Source organism: Tachyglossus aculeatus, chromosome 10, assembly GCF_015852505.1.
Source record: "Tachyglossus aculeatus isolate mTacAcu1 chromosome 10, mTacAcu1.pri, whole genome shotgun sequence".
Classification (NCBI taxonomy): Eukaryota; Metazoa; Chordata; class Mammalia; order Monotremata; family Tachyglossidae; genus Tachyglossus; species Tachyglossus aculeatus.
Genome location: NC_052075.1, coordinates 10,432,117 through 10,457,714, shown reverse-complemented (window position 1 = coordinate 10,457,714; position 25,598 = coordinate 10,432,117). Strand labels below are relative to the sequence as shown.

Sequence of the window (25,598 nt, the reverse complement as noted above, 5' to 3'; positions counted from 1 at the left end):
TATTTAAAAGAGACTCATTTATCTTTACCTGGATGGTATTTAGTCATAATCACAGTTATTGAGTGCCTACTGGGTGAAATGCACCGGACAAAGTGCTGGGAAAGGACAAAGAAGTGGCATGTTCCCTGCCCACGAGAAACTTACACTCTAATGGGGGAGGCAGACATAAAAATATTTACAAATAGAGTAATCAAAATAAACAATTGCATGTACCTCTGAACAAAACATTTATACAAAAGTGCTGAAGAGGGATTATTAAAAAAAGTTCATAAACGCTCGTGAGGGCTGATGAGTTTATACAGTCTGGAGTGCTGGGAGCTAATCAGGGAGGGCTGATTAGGACAAAATGAATTCCTAAAATAAATTTCCAGGCCCCATTGAGTCCTCGTGCCTTTCTCCCGCAGGCCCATCCCTTCTCCCCTCTCCAAGGACCTCCCTCTTCTTTGGTGCTACAATTTTTCAATGTTCCAGGGCTCTGCCAGTCTTGCAGTCCCGGGACCTCCCTCTTCTTTGGTGCTACAATTTTTCAATGTTCCTGGGCTCAGCCAGTCTTACAGTCCGTGCCATCTGCTGGTCTCCCAATGAAATATTGGCACACTTGGCCGGCTTCCCCTGAGGGAGAGGTGTGGAGAGGTTAAATGCTGTCTTATCCTGGGATGGGTCGAGAAACCGTAATTAAGAATTCAGTCCTCACAGATCTGACCTAAGGATACTTTTCTCTCCCAATCTCCCAGGAGGTTTTCACCAGCACATAGCAAGTTTCAACTTCTTAAACTGGGCTATTTTGGAGTTATCTAAGCCTGAAAAAAACTCCAACGGTTGTTAAAGTGACGAGCATCACTCCAAATCGTCTAAACATATCTTCCTCATGCCATACAAGATATATATATAAAATAGAAGGCCCTGGGCTAAAACTTCATGCAGAAAATCTGGATCCCTTAGGAGAGTTTCCCAGAAAATCAGAACAGAAGTTTCTGCATAAACTCTGTTACCTTGGGTCCATTTAAAACAGGCTAACTCTGGCTTTGGGTGACATCTGTATTGCCTTTCAAAACAATGCTTTTAGGTGAGAGAGGCGTGTCAAGGTGTTTTAAGGATTTTTTGGTCGGTGCGGCAAGGGGGACGACTTTGAAAAAGTTACCGTATAATTCATTACACTTTTAGTTTATTTGGCGTTGCTTTTGACAAGGCACGTAGGGGCTTTCTGGTGGAGGTGCCTCAACATTTGGACTGTGTTTAATTATTATTATTAGTCACTGTCAAACTAAATAAATGAAGGGAGATAAAAACATGGCTTGCAGCTACATTGCTTTGGTGGATGATTTCATCACATCTCACAAACTAAGCAGGTTTGGATTGGGATTTGGGGTGTAAAATCTCCAAGGGCAATGGAGAAGGTGACTCAGTAAGTGGTTTCTCTGGCTGGTTTCCTGGGGAACAATGGTGGCCCATTGCATGCTGAGAAGGGCCATACCCTCTCCCTGCTGGTTCTCCCAAATTCTTCAGAAAAAAGTACAGGTTTGCATAAAGGAGGGAAATCCTGCTGGTAGGATAAAAGAATGAGGAAGGGGGCTGGGGAATCGTAAGGAGAAGACCAGGCTTCTTATTTTCCTTGTCTGAGGCCAGTGAGGAACCAACAGTAAATAACCAGAACCACAGACTCCAGAAACATGGAAGACTGCCAACCTGACTGCCTACCTCCTTCTCCTGAATTTCTCCTTTTCCTTCCTGCCTTATAGTAATAATAATAGCAATTATTATTATTAATAATAATAATTGTTAGGCACTGACTATGAGTTTAGCACTAGGGTAAGATTCAGAATAGTCAGTTCAGATATAATCCTGTCTCTCAGGGGGCCCACAGTCTAAGTAGGAGGGAGAGTAGGTACCAAATCCCCATTTTACAGATGGGGAAACTGATTCACTGAGAAATTAAGTGACTTGCCCAAGGTAACACAGCAGGAAAGTAGTGGAGCTGGAAGTAGAATCCAGGTCCTCTGACTCCCAAGCCCGTGCTCTTTCCACCAGGCCATGCTGCTTCTCTGCCATTTCCCTGCAAATTAATCCCATCCCCAATCAACATGTCCAAATCGCCATCCCAGTGAAGGCTTTGGGGGGGAAGGAGGTGGAAACCAAAGAGGTTTTTCAGTTATCTGAGGATTTGTATTAGTCATGCTAAACTTCACCCCCAGGGTGTCACATAGTTGAGAGTTTGGGGCTGGTGCCTCTCAGGGCAGGTGGCTAGAATCAGCCCAGCAGGTCCCTCATGTCAGAGGGGATGGTAGTGGCCAGAGTTCTCTCTTCCCTGGCCTCAGGGACAATCGGAACCAGGAGGAGGAAAACAGCCAGTGCCACTCCTTAAGGAACGGCCAATTGGAGCGATTACCCTGGGTCCCTCCACCCTGGGTCAATCAATCAATCAACCAACCAATCAATCATATTTGTCAAGCGTTTAGTATGTGTAGAGGACTGGTCTAAGTGATTAGGAAGGCATAATAGACTTTATAGACACGATCCTGCCCTCAAGGAGCTTACAATAATAATAATAATGCTAATTTTGATACTGTTGAGCGTTTACTATGTGTCAAGCACTGCAATGAGCACTGGAATAGATACAAGATGATCAAGTCCCACATGGGGCTCACGGTCTAGGTAAGAGGGAGAACAGGCAACAAATCTTCATTTTGCAGATGAGGAAATTGAGGCACAGAGAAGTTAAGCAACTTGCCCCAGATCATGGGGCAGGTAGGTGGCAGAGCCAGGATTAGAATCCAGGTCCTCCAACTCCCAGGCCTCTTTCTGCTAGGCCACTCTGCTTCTCTGATTGTAATTTGGTGGAGGCCCTTCCATCAATCAATCAATCAATAAATGGTATTTATTGAGCACTAACTATGTACAGGGCACTAGTTTCAGTGCTTGGGAGAACTCAGTAGAGTTGAGAGACATGTTCCCTACCCTCAAGGAATTTACAATTGGGTGGAGGCCTTTCCAGTTCAGTGAGAGGAGTTCTATACGTGACCGTGAGCATTTTACAGTGTACTGAACCTCTGTCCGCTTATTCGCATGCTAACTGTCCTTTATGCCTCTGCCAGAACACAGCTGGCAAGGGACAAGAGAGTGTGGAGGGTGTCGGCTAACATTAACAATCAAATCAATTCCTTTGCTCAAGTTCTTGGTCTTGAAATCTCAGAACTGAGACGTGTTTCTCAAAGGGAGACTCTAACGTGTGTATGGGGGCACGTTGAAATTCACCTGTGAGTTTATATGTTGTAAAAAGGCCAAAGAGGGGCCCTTAACCTGGGCTACAACATGTGCATAAAAATACCGTCCCTTGTCACGTTGTCACGTTTGATGTATGCTGCACCGGACACTGTTTTCTCTTTTGCCTCGCATTCCTCAGGAAGTTTTTGCTAAAAGAGAGGCCTTCCCTTCTTCAATCAATCAATCAATCAATCGTATTTATTGAGCGCTTACTGTGTGCAGAGCACTGTATTAAGCGCTTGGGAAGTACAAGTTGGCAACATATAGAGACAGTCCCTACCCAACAGTGGGCTCACAGTCTAGAAGGGGGAGACAGAGAACAAAACCAAACATACTAAGAAAATAAAATAAATAGAATAGATATGTACAAGTAAAATAAATAAATAAATAGAGTAATAAATATGTACAAACATATATACATATATACAGGTGCTGTGGGGAAGGGAAGGAGGTAAGATGGGGGGGATAGCTTCTTGATAGCAATGCGGCCAAGCTGCTCTATTGTTAGCAGTTGACTCGCCGTTTTCAGCTGGGACGCAGCACTGTCCGAGGGTTTTGTTTTACCGTGACCTTAACAGAGTTCCTCTGCTCTTCTTGCTTTTGATTTTCATTCATTCATTCAATCGTATTTATTGAGCGCTCACTGTGTGCAGAGCACTGTACTAAGCACTTGGGAAGTACAGGTCGGCAACATTTAGAGACGTTCCTACCCAACAGCGGGCTCACAGTCTAGAAGGGGGAGACGGACAACAAAATGAAAGATGGAGACAGGTGTCAAAACCATCAGAATAAATAGAATTATAGCTATATGCACATCATTAACAAAATAGAGTAGTAAATATGTACAAGTAAAATAAATACAGTAATAAATCTGTACCAATATATACAAGTGCTGTGGAGAGGGGAAGGAGGTAGGGCGGGGGGAGGGGATGGGGAGGAGGGGACGAAAAACGGGGCTCAGTCTGGGAAGGCCTCCTGGAGGAGGTGAGTTCTCAGTAGGGCTTTGAAGGGAGGAAGAGAGCTAGTTTGGCGGATGTTTGGATTCCCAGTTTTAGCCCTTCCTATAGCCATTGTTTGGGCATCCTGCTGTGGCTCATTTTACTCTCCTGTCCCATCTCTTCTCATAGTATAGCTTGAGAACCTTCCTTATGCAAGAAACTGTACTAAAATTTTCGGCAAGTAATAATAAAAGTAAAGACAGGATTCCTTGTCCTTAATGTGATTGGAGCTTACAGGGCATAATTGCAAAGGAACTGGGGGAACCAATGTGGCCTAGTGGAAAAAGCACTGGCTTGTGAGGTACGTTCTAAGTCGGACTCTTGCCATTTACCTACTGTATGAATTTGGGCATGTCACTTAACATGCCTCTGTTTTTCGTCTCCAAAATGGAGATTCAATTCCTGGGCTCCTTCCCCCTTAGATTGTGATCCCCATGTGGGACAGAGACTGTGCATGACCTATGTTGTACTATCCCAATATTTAGTATTGTTCTGGGCATATAGTGAGTGGTTAACAAATGCCATAATTATTATTATTACTAGAAAAATTTATTTAATTTGACATATTCTTAAAGAATTGCCAACCTTTCAAATTTCCTCCTTCAAATTTGCCTATAGGATCTGTTGGGAATTCTACCTTTCTTTTTTGGTTAACGGTATTTGTTAAGCGCTTATTATGTTCCAGGCCCTGTACTAACTGCTGGTGTAAATACAAGATAGTTGCATTGAACACAGTCCGTGTCTCCCACGGGGTTTACAGTCTTAATCTCCATGTTACAGATGAGGTAACTGAGGCACAGAAAAGTGAAGTGATTTGCCCAAGGTCACTCAGCAGAGAAATGGCAGTCGGGATTATAACCCAGGTCTTTCTGACTCCAGGGCCCATGCTCTATCCATTAGGGCACACTGCTATCTTTGGTTATGTCCCCGATTCCTTGAAAATCTTGGTTCTTTGGAGCACTTAGAACAGTGCCCAGTGCTTAGAACAGTGCTTTGCACATAGTAAGTGCTTAATAAATGCCATTATTATTATGATGATGATGATCTGCACCTGCGAACTGGCTGTGTGACCTAAACTGGGAAAAGCAGTATAGTTTCCGATAACCTTCCGACTGATCTCACTGCCCAGCCAACACCTATTGCCCTGTGGATCTCCTCACCTGTAAGAATGGAGGAGGAGGGGGAGGAGGAGAGGAGGAGGAGAAGAGGAGGAGGAGAGGAGGGGGGGGAGGAGAATAATAATAATTATTATTATGGTACTTGTTAAGCGCTTACTATGTGCAAAGCACTGTTCTAAGTGCTGGGGGGGATACAAGGTGATCAGGTTGTCCCATGTGGGGCTCACAGTCTTAATTCCCATTTTACAGATGAGGTTGCTGAGGCCCAGAGAAGTGAAGTGACTTGCCCAAAGTCACGCAGTTGACGATTGGTGGAGCCGGGATTTGAACCCATGACCTCTGACTCCAAAGCCTGGGCTCTTTCCACTGAGCCATGCTGCTTCTAGAGGAGGAGGAGGAGAGGATGAGGAGGGGAAGGAAGAAGAGGAGGAGGAGGAGGAAGAGGAGGAGGAGGAGAGGAGGAGGGGGAGGGAGAGGAGGAGGAGGAAGAGGAGGAGGGGGATGAGGAGGAGGGAGAGGAGGAAGAGGAGGAGGGGAAGGAGGAAGAGGAGGAGGGGAAGGAGGAAGGGGAGGAGGAGAGGAAGGGGAGGAGGAGAATCAATCAATCAGTCAATCAATTGTATTTATTGAGTGCTTACTGTGTGCAGAGCACTGTACTAAGTGCTTGGGAAGTACAAGTTGGCAACATATAGAGACGGTCCCTACCCAACAGTGGGCTCACAGTCTAGAAGGAGGGAGAGGAGGAGGGAGAGGAGGAGGAGGAGGAGGGGAGGAGGAGGAGGAGAAGGAAGACGAGGAGAGGAGGAGGAGGAGAGGAGGAGGAGGGATAGGAGGATGAGGAGGAGAAGGGGCAGGAGGAGGAGGAGGAGAAGGGGCAGGAGGAGGAGGAGCCCCGAGACCAGGCCCCGGACAGGTGCGGAGGGCGGGGGCGGGGGCTGCTCGAGCTCCTCCTCCCCCTCCTCTTCTTCCTCCTCCTCCCCTTCCTCCTCCCCTTCCTCCTCCCCCTCCTCCTGCTCCCGCTAAGGCTGACGTTGGGCGGGCAGGCCCGGAGGAGGCCGAGGAGGAGGCCGCGGGCCTGGCAGCGGGCAGCGGGTAGCGGCCCCGGGATCTGCACGGTGGTGCCCCGCCTGTCTCTGGCCGTGCCCCCGCCGGCGGTTATCGATGAGGCTGCTTTCCGCATGGATGAAGCCATGAGTTGGAATCGGAGCGAGAGCGACTGGCAGGGCCTGGTGAGCGAGGTGAGCCCCAGGGGGGCCTGCCACCTGCCAGCCGCGGCACCGAGGGCCCTCCTTCCCTCCCTCCCTCCCTTCCTCCTCCTCCTCCTCCTCTCCCTCCTCCCCTGGCCCTCGCAGTTCGGGGCGGGGGCCGCCGTGGGAGGGGGCTGGCAACCGCTCGGCCGAGCTCGCCAAGGGGCCGGCCAGGCGATGCTTCTCACCTACTAAGCGCTGCTTACCAAATGCCATCATCAATAAGAGGCCTAGACCCTGAGCCCGCTGTTGGGTGGGGACCCTCTCTCTATTATCATCATCATCATCATAATAATAAGAATGATTAAGAGAAGCAGCGTGGCTCGGTGGAAAGAGCGCGGGCTTGGGAGTCACACGTTATGGGTCTGCTGTGTGACCTTGGACAAGTCACTTCACTTCTCTGGGCCTCAGTTCCCTCATCTGGAAAATGGGGATTGACTGCGAGCCCCACATGGGACAATCTCATCTCCTTGCATTCCCCCCAGCGCTTAGAACAGTGCTCTGCACATAGTAAGCGCTTAACAAATACCGACATTATTAATGATGGCATTTATTAAGCACTTACTATGTGCAAAGCACTGGAGGGTGACCAGGCTGTCCCACGGGGGGCTCACAGTCTTAATCCCCATTTTACAGATGAGGTATCTGAGGCACAGAGAAATGAAGTGACTTGCCCAAAGTCACACAGCTGACAGTTGGCAGAGCCGGGATTTGAACCCATGACCTCTGACTCCAAAGCCCATGCTGTTTCCACTGAGCCACACTGCTTCTCTATATGTTGCCAACTTGGACTTCCCAAGCACTTAGTACAATGCTCTGCACACAGTAAGCACTCAATAAATATGATTGAGTGAATGAATGAATGAATCATTACTATTATTATTATAGGCCCGGGGCCAGCAGGATCCAGGACCTAATCTAGGCCCGGAGCAGGACAGACTGACTGAGTGACCGAGTGGGTGTGAGCGAGAGAGTGAGTGAGATTGTTGGGGTGAAGGGCATCTCCCCTCTCTTCCTGCCCAGAGTTTCCATCCCCTCACCCCCAAGCACCCATAGCCCAGGGAACCGGTACCCCCTGGTTTCAGGTGTGACCCCGAAGGTGATTGCAAGCTAGCCACACTGATCACCTTTCCCTCTGGCCACACTGATCACCCCACTGGCCACACCGATCACCTTCCCACTGGCCACGCCGATCACCTTCCCGCTGGCCACACCAATCACCTTCCCGCTGGTCACACCCACACCGATCACCTTCCCGCTGGTCACACCAATCACCTTCCCGCTGGGCACACCGATCACCTTCCCGCTGGCCATTCCAATCACCTTCCCGCTGGCCACGCCGATCACCTTCCCGCTGGTCACGCCCATCAACCTCCCGCTGGCCACACCGATCACTCTCCCGCTGGCCACACCGATCACCCTCCCGCTGGCCACACCGATCACCCTCCCGCTGGTCACACCAATCACCTTCCCGCTGGCCATGCCGATCACCTTCCCGCTGGCCACGCCGATCACCTTCCCGCTGGTCACGCCGATCAACCTCCCGCTGGCCACACCGATCACCCTCCCGCTGGTCACACCGATCACCCTCCCGCTGGCCACACCGATCACCCTCCCGCTGGTCACACCAATCACCTTCCCGCTGGCCATGCTGATCACCTTCCCACTGGCCACGCCGATCACCTTCCCGCTGGTCACGCCGATCAACCTCCCGCTGGCCACACCGATCACCCTCCCGCTGGTCACACCGATCACCCTCCCGCTGGCCACACCGATCACCCTCCCGCTGGTCACACCAATCACCTTCCCGCTGGCCATGCCGATCACCTTCCCGCTGGCCATGCCGATCACCTTCCCGCTGGTCACGCCGATCAACCTCCCGCTGGCCACACCGATCACCCTCCCGCTGGTCACACCGATCACCCTCCCGCTGGTCACACCAATCACCTTCCCGCTGGGCACACCGATCACCTTTCCGCTGGCCATGCCGATCACCTTCCCGCTGGCCACGTCGATCACCTTCCCGCTGGTCACGCCGATCAACCTCCCGCTGGCCACGTCGATCACCTTCCCGCTGGCCATGCCGATCACCTTCCCGCTGGCCACACCGATCACCTGCCCGCTGGTCACGCCGATCAACCTCCCGCTGGCCGCACTGATCACCCTCCCGCTGGCTGCACCGATCACCCTCCCGCTGGCCACACCGATCACCCTCCCGCTGGCCGCACCGATCACCCTCCCGCTGGCCGCACCGATCACCCTCCCGCTGGCCGCACCGATCACCCTCCCGCTGGCCACACCAATCACCTTCCCACTGGTCACACCGATCACCTTCCCCCTGGGCAAACCGATCACCTTCCCGCAGGCCACACAGGCAGGCCTGTAGCCCCAAAAGGAATGGCCCTGGAGAACCGAATCCTGGTGTGCGGGTCTGTTGCAAAGTGGGTAACTGAAACGATCCCCCCCTAACCACCCTTAATAATGATGGTATTTATTCAGCACTTATGATATGTTGAGCACTGTACTAAGCACCGGGGTGGATAGAGGTTAAACAGGTTGGACACAGTCCCTATCCTACTTGGGGCTCAGCCTAAGTAGGAGGGGGACTAGGCATCAAATCCCCATTTTAAAGATGAAGAAACTGAGACATAGGGATGTTAAATGATTCGCCCAAGTCACCCGGCATGCCACTGGCAGAGCCAGGATTAGAGCCAGGTCCTCTGACCCTCAGGCCTGTGCTTTTTCCATTAGGCCATGCCATTTACAGTCAACAGAGGACCTCCATGGTGGCCGGTGGGCAGGATTAAGAGGGAGATTAGGAGGTCAGTCAATCGATCAGTGATCTATATCGTGCACTTACTATATGCAGACCACTGTACTCAATGCTTGGTAAGAGTTCAGTACAACAGAAGTAGCAGACACGTTCCCTGCCCATAATGATCTTAAGATCCAGAGGGTGAGGCAGACGTTAATATAAATAGGTAATTTATAATATACGTTATGTTCAGCAGCTGGACCTGAATCTTTGTTCTGTGGAGCTACTTCCCTAGGAACCCCCGCAACTTTCTCCTAGACAAGAACCTGGGTGGAACAGTCAGGTGCAGAATTAAACATGGTCCAGGCTGGAGCATGCCCTTTGGTCACTCACTTTCTTAGCATATGCTAAAGGCCAAGCAGTCCATCCTCCTGCCGTTGGGCTGGCCCTCTTCTAAGTTCCCCCAGAATGATGACTATCTCTTCTGGTTTTGAATGTCCTCCTCACCTTTCCAACCAGAAGGAAAATTTGCTCCAGAAAGTCCAGGTTTTCCAGCCCAGCCATCCTCTCAGCACCAAACCAGAAGTTGGTTTAAAGTGCAGCTGGAAGGATTTGGAATAGATGTTATAAAAAAAAAAAATTTCCTGGCAGTTGGAGTAACCAGTCTACCCCTATCTGGACTTGGTGAAGGTTTTTGTACTCCCCCACTGTACTGTGTTTCGCTTTTCAGTCATTCAGTATTTTTGAGAGCTTACTCAGTGCAGAGCACTGTACTAAACACTTCAGAGTACAGTGACTAGTAGACATGATCCATGTCCTCCAGGAATTTACAATCTAGTGTCTTTGATACTTTTCCAATTCAGCAGGGTAAAAATAATAGTTGTGGTATATGTTAAGTGCTTACTATGTGCCAAGTACCGTACTAAGCACTGGGGTAAATACAAGATCATCAGGTCCCAACATGGGGCTCATAGTCTACGTAGGAAGTAGCACAGGTATGTAAACCCTATTTTGCATATGAGGGAACTGAGGCACAGAGGAAGTGAAATGACTTTGCCCGAGGTCACAGCCAACAAGTGGTGGAGCCGGTATTAGAACCCAGAGCAGCCTGGAGAGGCAATCAATCAGTCGATCAACTGAGCTGATGGGGAGAAGCCACTCCTGGGATCATAGGGTCAGAATCTGGAGCTACCCTGCTGAATTAGAGAAGTGTCAAAGACTTGTAAGATTGTAAGCTTGGATCTCGATTTACTGTGTACTTGTTGGGTGTAGAGCACTGTACTAAGCAAGTGTTAGGCAAGGAGCTTACAGTCTAGAGGCAGAAGCAGCTATAAAACTATGAAACCACTGCTTTTAATTGGCAGTTCCAGTCTGCTGCTGGGATGCCCCAAGTCCCCTGCCTCTTTTCCCCTTTCCCACCCCCCTGCTGATCCATTAATGTAGACGAGCCCCACATCCACACTGACCTTTTTCTACTCTGCAGGCACTTACGGTCTTTCTTGAATGCTCATTATTTTCATTAGGCTTTCTCTTGTTCCTGTTAAGTTCAACATATATTTTCTTATTTTCCTTCATGCATTTTGCAAGCTGTATATTAGTCTCTGCAGAAGCTTTTCCCACCTGGCCTCTCCACTCCTTTGCTAATTTTTCCAAAAACTCCTTGGTTTTTCACTTTTGGTGACCTTCCCTCCTGGTTTTCCAGCTCCTTTTGGAATTGTTGGTTTAGCCAGCCATCTTCCTCCCGCCTTTCCCATGTTTCTTACTTTTCCCATTAATATTATTTCCTTAAGGAGTGCCCGGTTCTGCTGGGCTTGTTTGCTCTTTATCACTCTCTTCTCTGTGTCTCTCTCGTGAGCCTGGGTCCTCCGAGTCAATTGAAGTCGGTAGTCTTAAAATTAATTTTCTTTCATTTGGTCATTTTCACTCCTTCCTTTTCTCGGAATCCTGAACCGTGGCACTTTCCCCCAAGGTCACTTTCTTTCTTCAGCTCCTTGATTGTTTCTTTTTGGCAAACAGTGAATCAAGTTGTGTTCTTTCTCCTGGTCCAGAAGACAGTCCGCCCACATTCTAGGAATTCATTGGTTGGGGAGGAATCTGCTGTGTTTGCTTTTCCAGACAATGTCAGTCTATCAGTGACATTTGTTAAGTGCTTATTGTGTGCAGAACACTGAACTGTTTGGGAAAGCACAATTATGCAGAGTTGGAAGACCCTTTTCCTGCCTACAGTGAGCTTACAGTCTAGAGGTAGTTCTGGGACCTAATCGAGGGCTGGAGAGAGGTAGTTCTCTAGAGAATCAGCCTGGCTTAGTGGAAAGAGCAGGGGTTTGTGAGTCAGAGGACGTGGGTTCTAATTCTGCCTCTGCCACTTGTCTTCTGTGAGACCTTGGGCAAGTCACTTAACTTCTCTGTGCCTCAGTTAACTCATCTGTAAAATGGGGATGAAGATGGTGAGCCCCATGTGGGACAATCTGTTGACCTTGTATCCTCCCCACCAGCGCTTAGAACAGTACTTGGCACATAGTAAGTGCTTAACAAATGCCGCCATTATTATTATTATTAAACCAAACTCCACCACTTGTCTGCCATGTGACCTTGGACAAGTCATTTAACTTCTCTGTGCCTCAGTTACCTCATCTGTAAAATGGGGATCAAGACCCTGAGCCCCATGTGGGAAAGGGACTGGGTCCACCCGATCAGCTTGTGTCCAATCCAGTGCTTAGAACAGTCAGCACTTACCAAATACCACAATTATCATTATTGTTACTTCCCTCAGCACTAAACTCTGCCAGCTTTTTCAACTGCTCATGACATCTAGCCAGTCTTCTCTTTTCAGTTTATGGGCCTAGGACGAATACCCACCAAATAGCTCCCTAAGGAGTCCTACAGTTCTCCTTCTGCCTCTCAGGGCCAGTTGGTCTCTGCATACTTCCTATACCTGCTACTACCATTACCTGAGAACTGTGGATCCACCACCACTTCCCTTTTCCCTGCCTGGGTTTGCCATGGTGTGCACTCAGTACAGTGGTCTGCAAGCAGTAAACGCTCAATAGAGAACATTGATTTTTTTTTCTCTTTTTTCCCCCCTCTTGTCTCTTGGTTATGCCAGCCAAGGACTTGAATCATAACCCTCACTTCCTCCAATTTCTCGGGGACTGGGAGTTGGGGCTCAGACATTGCTAGTTGCTCTAGATTTTACCCCTCCTTCCTCACCTTACTTTCTTTGCCCCTAGTTCAGGATCTGTTTCTTTTTCCGGCCCCTGTGCACAGTTCTTATCTGAGACACATCTGGAGGCCTCCTCAAACTTGTAGCGAGCTTTCATTTGTCCAAAGTGCTATCAGATCGGTTATCTCACTTTATCCTCACAGCACCCTGGTGGGGTAAGAAGAGGCAGGTATTGCTATTCCCATTTCACAGATGAGGAAACTGAGGCCCTGAGAAGTGAAGTGACTTGCTCGAGGCAAATCACTCCCAGCTCAGCTCTCTTTTGCTCTGTCCTTCTCCAGCCTCTTTCCAAAGATTCCTTTTCCCTTCTTGCTCTTGGTTGCTTACCTATCCAGACACTCCTCACGATTTACCAATGAGCCTCCATCCCCGCTGCTTCTCTCATCCCACCACAGTGACCATGTTTTCCAGCACCAGACCTGTCCTTCCCTTTAAGGACTTTAAGGTTAGCCACGTTTTGAAAGTGGGCCCCTCTGCCCCTCTCCTTTTGAATGTTTGCTCTCCTGATTGCTCAGGAAATGGTTTCTATTTTCAATCATCCTTCATAACTCATTTTGAGTCTTCTGTTTCTTATGTAGCACAAGCATAACTTTGTCTTAAGCCTTATTGCAGTGAACAGAACACATCTGGCTTAGTCTTCACATTCAGAAAATGAGGGCCCTGGACTAATCTTGAAATTTGGAGACAAAGTTAAATAGTTGTAAAGTAAATTTGAACAATGGATGTAAACGCCCAGCACATGAAAACGTGGCTGCCTTTCAGCTTTCCGATAGGTAAAAGAATAAGCCTGATAATTATAGAATGTTTCAATGACTTAGAAAAAATTGTATAAAATTCAAACAAAATGTCCCTGAAATTTTTTTCAAAGTGAAAAAGGCTTTCTGATGTTCTTGAACTCCTGTGAGGTGAGCTCGGAGCTCATTGTGAACATCTTTGTAGCTCAAACGTCTTATGTCATAGCAGCAGACTAATTCCGGAGTAAATTCATTAGAATTAGTGAGAGCGGGAAAAGGTGCTATTTTTAACTAATGGATTCATGTTCTCTCCTGAACTGGGAGATTTGAGTATGCTCTGCTGGAAGTGACAGTACTTGCCTTTCATTAGAACAAAGCAAAAAGCCCCCACTGAAACCAGAATGATTTTTGCATCAAACATATTTGGTGGGTTTAAATTGAAGATACATTCTGGGAGTTGGCATTTTGATGTCTTCCAAGGGCTACCCTCCTGGATTGTGATTTAGTAAGAAATTGCCATCCTGTTTGGTGTGATTCAGAGACCATCACCTGGCCCCAACACACTGGAATACAGCCCCTTAGTCATTCATTCCTCATTATTTACAGAACATTGTATTCAGTACTTGGGAACATACAATAAGAGTAATATAATAGCACCTTGCCTGCCCTCAGGGATAATCCAGTGGGTGCCCAGAGTCACTGGAGAAAGATGAGGTGGCAAGCAGCGTGGCGCCCCGGGCTTTGGAGTCAGAGGTCATGGGTTTGAATCCCGGCTCCACCACATGTCTGCTGTGTGACCTTGGGCAAGTCACTTAACTTCTCTGAGCCTCAGTTCCCTTATCTGTAAAATGGGGATTAAGACTGTGAGCCCCACGTGGGACAACCTGATCACCTTGTATCCCCCCAGTGTTTAGAACAGTGCTTTGTACGTGGTAAGTGCTTAACAAATGCTATTATTATTATTATTATTATTATTATTATTATTATTATTATTATTATTATGAGGTCTAGTTTAGAGGTTTCCTGGGGAAATGGTTGAGCCAGAGGCCTCCCTGGGGGCCTGGGTGGATTTGGGCTAAGGACAAGAGAAATTCTTTGACCTGCTGAATTGGAAGGGAAGCTAGATTCAAAGCACCTTGAGGGAAGGGATCATGATTGCTAACTCTGTTCTACGCTGTCAAGCCCTTAATACAGTGCTCCGCACACAGTAGATGCTCAGTAAATACTATTGATTAATTCAAGGCCAGGAACTCACCCCACTCGGGACCTGTCACATATCGGGGTTGGCACCCGCTGTGGACAGATGGCTGGTAAGATAGGACAGATGAAGGTTCTGATGTGGAGGGCAGAAAAGGCCCATGGGCATCTGGAGTGGTTCAAGTCACCATTCAGGGGCAGGAGCTTAGATTTTGGATCCCTCCCTTACTTGGGTAGGGACTGTCTCTATATGTTGCCAACTTGTACTTCCCAAGCACTTAGTACAGTGCTCTGCACACAGTAAGTGCTCAATAAATACAATTGATTGATTGATTGATTTTCATCTTTGAGCCATATGAAGGCAGGTACGGTACTTGACCTGGTTAACTTGTACCCACTCCAGCGCTTAACATGGTGCCCGACACATGGTAAACAGTTAATAAATACCATCTTTATTTCAATTAGAAACAAGCAGGAGGTCCCCGTTGCCAGTAACGGCGGCAGAGTAGGGCATTTACGATCCATCATTTTGATGATATTAAGTGGCTCATAACCGAGGGAGTCACCATGGCGAAGTCAGGAGTAAGGATACCTGGGTTGTAATCCCAGTTTCGCCACTTACCTGCTTTGTGCAGTTGGGTAAGTCCCTTCACTTTGCTGTAGAGAAGCAGCATGGCCTAGTGGAAAGAACACAGGCCTGGGAATCAGAGGACCTGGGTTCTAATCCTGCTCTGTCGATTGTTTTTCATGTGACCCTGGGCAAGTCACCTCACTGCTCTGTGCCTCAGTTTCCTCAACTGTAATGGGGATTCAATGCCTGTTCTCCCTCAATCAATCAAATTTATTGAGAGCTTATTGGATGCCTAGCACTGTACTAAGTGCTTGGGAGAGTACAGTATAAACAGAGTTGGTGGACGTGTTCCCTGTTCACAGTGAACTTACAGTCTCCCTCCTAGTTGGATTGTGAGCCCCCTGTGGGACAGGTACTCTGTCCAACCTGATTAACTTGTATCTGCCCCAGCACTTAGAACAGTGCTTGACACATAGTAAGCATTTAAATACCATAAAAAATTCAAAGTTTCTCTCATCTGTAAAATGGAGATTAAATATCTGTTTTCCCATTGCTTTGGCAATGAGCCCCATGTCTATGTCAGCTCTGATTGTATTAGGTCTATCCCAGCCCTTAGCGTAATGCTAGGCACATAGTAAGTGGTTAACAGATGCCACATTTATTATTATTATTAAGATAGCTGAGGGTGTCCCTTAACTTGGAACTGGAAATTGGCATAATTTAATCCCAATCATCAAGAAGACTAAAGGAGGCACCGTTTTGGATTGCCTGAGATTAAGAAATACGTTCCGTCCAGAGTAGATGGCGTCGATGCCCGTGCTGTAGCATCTCTGTTCCTTTGGAATGCGCGACGCCGTGAGATGCCGTGATTTACATCACTGATTTGCCTGTACAGTAATTAACTTTGAATATTCCTATAAGCACACCTGCCTGTGTATGTCGGTTCTGTCCCCGAGATCACACTTCCCGACGGGTGTTTACGGGAAAGCAGAATTTCAGTTCCGTGGTGCCTTCTTTAAAGGGAAGAAGAAAAAAGGAGCAAGGAGCTTTAGTGGAAAATTTAAAACACCTGTTGTTTGGAGAGAGCGCCTTTAAAGATGACAGGGTGAATAGGGAAAATAGCTGTTTTGATTACGGGAGTCATTCACCTGCACGCCCGGGAGCCTGAGAAAGCTTCAGACATCCGTGCCGGGCGGCTGGATGCTGGCAGCTTTCGGGTGTTTGGGGGAAAGGGTTATCCAGTTTGTGGATTGGACATTAAAAGCTCAAAATAGATGCCAGGCCAATGGCCACTTTTCGGAGTTTTGTACAGCCCATTGCAGCCATCTTTAATTTGAAAGTAGATCTCTGGACCTCAGCTTCCTATACTCCTGCTATTGCCAGCTCGTCATCAGTAGTATTTACTGAGTGTTTACTGTGGGCAGAGCACTGTAATAATAATCATAATAATAATAACTGGTTTTTGTTTTACCGTGTGCCAGGCACTGTGCCGAGCCCTGGGGTGGATACAAGCAAATCGGGTTGGACACAGTTCCTGTCCCACTAAACACTTGGGAGAGTACAATGCAACAGAGATATTAGACACGATCCCTCCCCACGACGAGCTTACAGTCGCGAGGAAAGAGAAGGTTTCGCCCCATGATGAGAACCATAGTGTCCTCCTGCCTTATAAACAGTCCAAACTCCTTATGAGGAAGTATATTCAGGGGGAACCCCCTCCTTAAATTCAGGAAAGTGGAAGAGACAAGGGAAGAAGGAATAAGTTTGTTTTTAAGGTAGGGGATTGAGATGGTGAAAGACAGCATCAAGAGGAGATGAAATATTTATTTAGCCAAATCTTAGTTATTCAGAATCTCAGTTAACCAAGTCTGTCACTGAATTTCACATGTCCCCCAGCTACTGTATTTCACATGATAAACTCTTCCAATTACCTGAACTCTCGCTTAACTTAAATTCCAGCATATCCCTGGGGCGTTCAGATAATCAAAGTTTGACTGTCTAAAGAAATACCAGAGAGGCGAACCAGTAGTGAGACAGGGAGAGGGGGAGGAGCAGTGCGGGAGAGAGAAAACGAGAGAGAGATTAGGAAATAGGTGTCTTGAAGAATGGTCTTACTCATTCCACTGCTAACTTTAAAATTGCTGAAACGCTGCCTAAAATTTACAAAAGGAAAATCATACCTGGGAAAGGATGGGGGGAAGCTTACACCTAGTTTAGGGGATCGTAAAGGAGAGAGGAAGGGATACTTGCGTAGTAGCCCCTTGTATCCGAAGGTGACAACCTTTGGAGTTTATCAAGCGCTTAGTACAGTGCTCTGCACATAGGAAGCACTCAATAAATATGCTTGATGATGATGATGACAACATGGCCAGCAATTCACTGGCTTGAGAGTGCAGCTGGAGAGACTGATCAGCGACAAGGCCCTTTCTGCAGCCCCAAAGTAGTGCGCTGTGTGTGTGTGTGTGCGCTTGTGTGTGTGTGTGTACACACACACACTATCCTTGGGTTTGTCAACCCTCCTATCTTGACTTGCAGTCTGACACAACACTGCATGCAGGGAGAATCATCCCCATCCCTGATTATTGTATGCAGACTGGTGGGCCTGCTCTCTGGCCACTCTGCAGCCCATTCCTGACCACTGTTGTGCTCTAGGGTGACTTAGACTATTTCTGCTCAGTCCAGGAGAGTCAAGAGAATCTCTTACCCACTCGCACACTGCACCCATGAAAATACAGTGGGGGACCACTTCTGTCCCCTTGCCATTCTCGGGTGCTCAAACATCATTGCTGTCTTTCAGTGAGGTCACCACCATCATCATCATCATCAATGGTATTTTTGGAGTGCTTGCTGTGTGCAGAGCACTCTACTGAGAGCTTGTACAGTACAACAGAATTGGTCAACATGTTCCCTGCCCACAAAGAGCTTACAAGCTAGAGAAGGGCCAGCCAAAGGGTGCGGTGGTGGGAGGACTGGTGGGATCCAGACTGCGGTTGAGCCGGCAGAGTCAGGAATGATCCCGTGACAGCCTGATCCCCAGCTCTTAAACTTCCGGTGTCAATGGTCCAGTGAGATTTGTGAGTTGGGTACTGGGGCTGCAAGCCCTGGAAAAGATCACTCCCCCACATTTGGTTTATATTGCTACTACTGCTATTATTCTTTTCATTGATGATTATGGCGATTGTTAAGCGCTTACTTTGTACCAGATACTATACTAAGCACTGGGCACTGTACTAAGTGCTGAGTATTTACTAAGAACATACTGCTGCTAAGGTGGAGGTAGGGTCATCCAATTTTGCTCTCACACATACGCAGAAACGTCCTGGGCATGTTACTCCTCTTCTCAAAAATCTTCAGTGGCTGCCAGTCAACCTATGCATCAAGCAAAAACGCCTCACTCTCGGCTTCCAGGCTGTCCATCACCTCGCCCCCTCCTACCTCACCTCCCTTTTCTCCTTCTCCAGCCCACCCCGCACCCTCCGCTCCTCTGCAGCTAACCTCCTAACTGTACCTCGTTCTCGCCTGTCCCGCCATCGACCCCCGGCCCACGTCCTCCCCCTGGCCTGGAATGCCCTCCCTCCGCACATCCGCCAAAGTAGCTCTCTTCCTCCCTTCAAAGCCCTACTGAAAGCTCACCTCCTCCAGGAGGCCTTCCCAGACTGAGCCCCCTTTTTTCTCTCCTCCTCCCCATCCCCCCGCCCTACCTCCTTTCCCTTCCCACAGCACCTGTATATACGTTTGTACAGATTTATTACTCTATTTATTTTACTTGTACATATTTACTATTCTATTTATTTTGTTAATGTTGTGCATCTAGCTTTATTTCTATTCATTGTGATGACTTGACACCTGTCCACGTGTTTTGTTTTATTGTCTGTCTCCCCCTTCTAGACTGTGAGCCCGTTGTTGGGTAGGGACCGCCTCTATATGTTGCCAACTTATACTTCCCAAGCGCTTAGTACAGTGCTCTGCACACAGTAAGCGCTGAATAAATACGATTGAATGAATGAATGAATATTTTCATTGCGCAGTTTGGGTACAGCATAATGGGAGAGTTAGGTAGCATTGCCTGTGCTGGTGTAGCAGGGAGTGTCTACCAACTGTGTTGTATCTTACTCTCCCAAGCGCTTAGAACAGTGCCCTGCCCACAGAAAATACTCAGTAAATATGATTAATTGATTGATTGGCCAGTGGCAGAGCTGGGATTAGAACCCAGGTCTCCTGCTTCCCAGTCCCTCCTTCCACTTGGTCGTGGTGCCCATTTAATTCTAAACAGAGGCTCGCAGGCGGGAACAAATGTAATGCCAGGTGAACAGCAGTTTCACTGTTTGCTCTGGGCAGGCAATTGATAAGGGTACACAAGGAAACCAAAGAGAGGAGACCCGGAAAGAAATATTGAGTCTAGTGTAATCCAAGATGCCATTATCATTTCTAAATTCGTTTCTGGCCTAAATTCTTCATGTTGAGCGGGTTTATGGCAAGCTCGTGCATCCTTCCTGAAGAACAGGCTCATAGTCATCATCATCATCATCATCATCATCAATCGTATTTATTGAGCACTTACTATGTGCAGAGCACTGTACTAAGCGCTTGGGAAGTACAAATTGGCAACATGTAGAGACAGTCCCTACCCAACAGTGGGCTCACAGTCTAAAAGGGGGAGACAGAGAACAAAACCAAACATACTAACAAAATAAAATAAATAGAATAGATATGTACAAGTAAAATAAATAAATAGAGTAATAAATATGTACAAACATATATACATATATACAGGTGCTGTGGGGAAGGGAAGGAGGTAAGATGGGGGGGATGGAGAGGGGGACGAGGGGGAGAGGAAGGAAGGGGCTCAGTCTGGGAAGGCCTCCTGGAGGAGGTGAGCTCTCAGTAGGGCCTTGAAGGGAGGAAGAGAGCTAGCTTGGCGGATGGGCAGAGGGAGGGCATTCCAGGCCGGGGGGATGACGTGGGCCATAGTGAGTTATCAGGCATTGTCTTTGCAGTGGCTGATGAGATCTAGTTGGGCCTACCGGGAAAAATAGCCCCTGGTTCATTAATTCATTCATTCCATTATATTTATTGAGCACTTTCTATGTGCAAAGCACTGTACTAAGTGCTTAGAGAGTACACACATTCCCTGCCCACAATGAGTTTACAATCTAGAAGATGAGCTTGCAAATCTAGAGGAACGGAGGGTTGCCTTAGGGTGGAATCCCTCTCCTGCAAGCCTCAATTCACTCCAACTTCCTGAGACCACAGTGTGGGCTGTCAGCTATTCATTTAATTATTATGACCTTCCTTGTAGCAATTATGAATTTATGGGTGATAGTGTAAATTGGGAGATAAAAGCCACTAGATAGGAAAACAGTGTGTTTGGGCTCCTTTAAAAAAAATAATAATTCAGTAAAAAAAGGGTTCAGTGGCTGGGTGGGTGTGTTTAAATTAACATTGGAGAAATGACCTTCTTGCTATGCTTTTTTTAAAAAAAATCATATAATTGAAATACAGTTCAGAAGGAATCCATTTCTGTGAGCAAGATAAAAATATTTCACGATAGCTAATATACATGCCAAAACCAAGATGTATTTTTACTGAGTTCATTTTATTCATGTCTCCAGTGATTGCCCAAACCACACGATAAACACTTTTTCTTCCTTCAATTAGCAGACATACCCAGACCCAGGGTAGCGGTTGAAAGCCTCTGTTTAATAGTGCTTCCCCAAGCCAGATTGCATAAGACAGTGTCAGTATGTGTGCTATTTAGCCTTGTGCAGTCATCAAGAGGACTGATCTATTTATACCCATCCTCTACATTTGGGTATATATGTATGTTTGACTGAAAATTCAGTGTACTGATTCTGATGCCACTGCTCGTGTTTAATTTCCTGTCTCTCTCCCCCACCCCCGGTTAGAATGTAAGCTCCCTGTGGGTAGGGAACTTGATTTGTTTTTCTGTGGAACTTGTGGGTCTGAGCCATGTGGAGCCTGAAATCCTGCTGCTCCCATTGTTTCATTGCCGGTTGTCCGTGTGTTATATAGTTTTGTCACCTCTTTCCCCCTTTGTCTGTCACCAGTCCCTCTCCCGACCCCTATTCTTAGAATGTGGGGACCTTGGGATCCAGGGAACATGCCTATACATTAACTATGTACTCCTTTGCTAACTCTTTCTCTACTGCTCTGCACAGAGTAAGCACTCAGTACATGCTGTTGACTGTTATAATATGTATTGAGTGCTTACTCTGTGCAGAGCACTGTATTAAGTGCTTGGAAGAGTACAGCAGAGTTAGTTGACGATCCTTGCCTTCAAGGGGCTAACAATCTAGCAGTTTGATTCTACTACTGCTACTATCGCAAGCACGTATTAAAGTACCTTGACCTCAGCGATGCTTAGTCAGTACTGTTACTATTTTCATTAATGATGCTACTACTAAGAATGAATTTATCTGGGAGAATGCGCAATTAAGACATCCATTTGCTTTCACTCTCCGAATTGCCGTACCAAGCAAAGGAAGCTTTTGCCTTGAATGTGTTTTCAGATGTGAAAAGCATGGTCCAGTTTGGTAGATGGTGCCATATCCTCTGGCTTTTTCCCAGGTGAACCTTTCCCTGACCACTTCCACTTCTCCCAAATCAGTTTCCCCGAGGGAGGGGAGAGTCTAGGTACCCTCTCACCCCCACAGACACCGCCAGTCTAACGTCGGCCTGTGAGAGGCCTTGAGGCGACCACAGGGAGATCTGCTGATTTCACTTCGAGTCTGGTGAAATCCTTTCTGCTGATTCCTTGGAAGTCAAGGAATTTATCTTATCCTCCACGTCCAGACCTAACGCCCATGAACGGCAAAGGCACAATAGTGCAAGTTGTGTTATGTTGGCTTGTCAGCACTCTCTCTGAGCAGCATCTGTTCCAAAGGGGGTGAGAAACCCCATTAAGGAGGCCAGGGTGCCCTTTGTCAGACAGACAGGAAAAATCTGCTTCATTCTCATTCGAAACCAAAAGATACTTTTGGTACAGGAACAAATCCTGCCACTTTCCCTCTCTGTTGGTTGTTGGACATAAGGAATCACCAACTCCACCCCCGTATTACTAATAATATTATCGTGATATATATTAAGCATTTATTATTCACCAAGCACTGTGTTAAGCCCTGGAGTAAATACAAGACAATCAGATTGGACACAATTCATGTCTCCCATGGGACTCACAATTTAAGGGGAAGGAGAACAGGTGTTTTATCTCCATTTTGTAGATGAGCTTACTGAGGCACACAGAAATTATTTACTCAAGATCACACAGCTGGGATGTGGTGGAACACAGAGTAGAAGCCAGGTTTCCTGCCCTCAAGGTTTGTGTTCTGTCCACTGGGCAATGCAGCTTCTCACACCCACTGTTGGGTAGGGACTGTCTCTATATGTTGCCAACTTGTACTTCCCAAGCGCTTAGTACAGTGCTCTGCACACAGTAAGCGTTCAATAAATATGATTGATTGATGTGTGACTCCACCGTGTGGGACAAAGGCTTTAATTGTGGGGGCTTGGCAGCACAACCATTTGGGGAGCTGAAGCAAAGGCTGTAGAAAATTAGCACACCACCCGAGGAGCAGGGCTGGGTGGCTGGAGATCACCCAGGTGGCTGTTGGAAAGTGACCTGGATTGTCCCTATCTGGATAGGGAGAACATTTGCATCCAGGTGATGCTGGGAGAGTCGCTCTCTACCATGGGCAGAGACATAGATGGGAAACAGCCGGGAGCAGGCCACGGCAGCCCTTTTCTGGGATCAGATGACCAGTATTCAACCCCAGTCCTAATGCTAATGTCCACAATAGTTTGCAGTTGGAGTCAGGACTAATTTGGGGCTCCGTGCTAGTGTCCCCCCCCCGCCCCCCCCCAAGATTGCCATAGTAGTTTGCTGTCACCACCCCATGACTCTGAGATTTGGCATCTCTGAAAGGTCTGGGAAGTGTTCAGGGTTCATTGACCAATCCTGCAGGCCAAAGACAGGCTGAGGCAGCACTCGGAGGGAATGCCAAATCCCTGCCTGCTTCCTGCTATAACCCATCTCTCTTTCTCTCTGAATAAGCAGGACACACGACACACACGCATTGGAGAACAGAATCTCCAAGTAGATGCAGGGATAGATACCTATCCCTCATCCTGCATTTGTTCTTCACTTTTCTCTCTGCTGAAATGGAGGAGCTGCTAAGGGAATAATAGCAATGTTTTGGCGTATGTATACGTGGGTGTCCCCTTCCCTGATGGTTCACCCTATCGAAACTCCACTTTCCTGTGAGCATCACTCCCTCCCTCTTCTTCTTAGTGAGGGATAAGTTGTGTCAAACAGCGTTCTGTCTAGTAGCTGTCCGAAGCGAGTCAGGAGCTTTTGGGAAACAATGGACCAGTCCCCCCCTCTATATTTAAGGGCTCAGCTCCCACTTAGATTCTGCACTGCCAGGGAAGGGAATAAGGGACCCTCTTCCCCTCCCCCTTTCCCCCCCACATCAATTAATCAATCAATGGTGTTTTTTGAGTACTTACTATGTGCAGAGCACTGTACTCACTTAGAACAGTGCTTTGCACATAGTAAGCGTTTAACAAATGCCATCATTATTATATTATTGTTATTACTCAGAACTTTGGAGAGTGTTATTCAGCAGAATTAGCACACACATTCCCTGTCCAGAATGTGCATACAGTCTAGAGGACTAGCGGGACTGGTGCTTGAAATGACCCCACCACGTCACCCCCATACCATGCCCTCCCTCCAGCCAGCACGGAATTTGAAACGCTGTCTGTTCTACTTCCTCAGCCGATGAGGATGGGGGCCAGTTGGGCTCATCTCTGCTTCCCCACTACACATCGCTGCAGCAGAAGCAGTGGCCCCTTTTTTTTGGAATTGTCAGTTACCTTGCCTCCACTCGGCCGTTTGAGTCCTATTTTCCCCAGTTATTAGTAAACGAGGAACCATCCTGCACTTCCTCAAACAGCAATGCACAGGGAGATGGTGCCCCTCACACTTCACCTCCACTGATGGATAGATTGATTAGAGTCGGTTTATTTCTTACTGGGGGCCGTAAACTCCAGTCTGTGATTTGGCAGGTCAGGTTGGAGCTGATAAATTATAAGAAAAGAAAGCTATTGGGCAGGTGTCAGGGGTGCTCTCTTTCTCTCCCTCTCTCTCCCTCTCTCTCCCCCTCTCTCCCCCCTCTCTCTAGATGTACATTAAAGAAGGGATGAGGGAATGAGAAAATGTGTCAAAAATGCCAGTAACTGATATTTTTTGTCTTCTGTGAAATCTCAATGGCTCTTCTCTAGCCTGGACATTTATATCCTAAGCCCTTTCCTGAGGTACTTACCCATTGGGGGTTTTACTCTGGAGAAATCAGTAAGGAAGCAGCCCCGTCTGCCTCCTGGAGCTGACGACAAAGCAGCAGAACCCAGAACATCTGAAGGCAGGGTTCCAACTTCATTACTGCCAGGGATAAAATTCACCCAAGGTGGAAGTGTCCTCTGTGGGAGCTCAAATCTGGGGCTTGGAATTGCTTTTCTTTCCCCTTTTGTTTTTAAAGCTAAGCAATTACTTTAACCAAAAAGAAAAAGGCGGGCCTGCGAATGAACCAAACTCTCCTTTTTCTCTTTCATTTATTTGGAATTGAACTTAACAAAGTCAATTCCAAGCAAATACTATATATGAGTAATGCATTTTGTCCATAAAGCAGCATCGACTCAAATGGTTTGGAAGTGCTGAAGCTCTCTCTGCTCTCTATGGATTTGTATGAGAGTCTGTAATGACAAAGTATTCATGTCAGAGGGTATAATGAAACTATAAATTGTTTTCATGAATGCTCCGAATTTAGTCCTTTACAGGGCAAATTCAAGAGGTATTTAGTGCCGCATTTCACATATGTGAATCACATCAGCCCAGGCTTTGGATTCAATAAAAGTAAAGAAAGCCAGTGCTGGCTGTTTGGTGGAGAGTCGGAATAGAGAGGCAATTTCGTAATTGTTTGGAGCACAAATTCTCATCAACTGCACCAAAACCCTATTTAGGAATCTGGAGTGTGGCAGGAGAATGGATTTTCAGCCATTATTTTGGGCAGTATAAGCGTGAACATGAATTATCAGCATTTGAAGTCCGTTGTTTGGGATGGGACAGCCAGGCATCTATTTCTGTTTCAACTGGTGGTCAGTTAAACTTTTGAATCATCCTGGGGTTTTACTCCAGCTGATGTCAGATCCCATACAGACAGACAGGCACACACTTGTCTGAAGACTTTGCCTAACGTTTCTATTTGCTTTCCAGTATCTGGTGTGTAAAAGGAAGCTAGAAAGTAAGAAGGAAGCTCTTCTAATCCTTTCCAAAGAGTTGGATACATGCCAGCAGGAGAGAGACCAATACAAACTCATGGCCAACCAGCTTCGAGAGAGACATCAATCTTTGAAAAAGAAATACCGAGAGCTGATCGTACGTAGTTGTTTGGCAATTTTTCCTAATAACCAGGTGAG

General features: G+C 47.3%; 1 protein-coding gene across 3 annotated transcripts in view; it reads left to right on the top strand.

The window, feature by feature from the left end:
* Positions 1 to 6,519: 6,519 nt before the first annotated feature.
* CCDC149 (coiled-coil domain containing 149) overlaps positions 6,520 to 25,598 on the top strand; it is a 66,981-nt gene continuing 47,902 nt past the window's right edge. For 2 of the 3 annotated variants that reach the window (XM_038752589.1, XM_038752587.1), the window contains exons 1-2: positions 6,520 to 6,615; positions 25,396 to 25,557. In XM_038752589.1, the coding sequence (XP_038608517.1) occupies positions 6,556 to 6,615; positions 25,396 to 25,557 (222 nt within the window). In that variant the 5' untranslated portion in view covers positions 6,520 to 6,555. The remainder of the gene's footprint in view (positions 6,616 to 25,395; positions 25,558 to 25,598) is intronic. The other variant, XM_038752588.1, reaches the window with a different exon arrangement.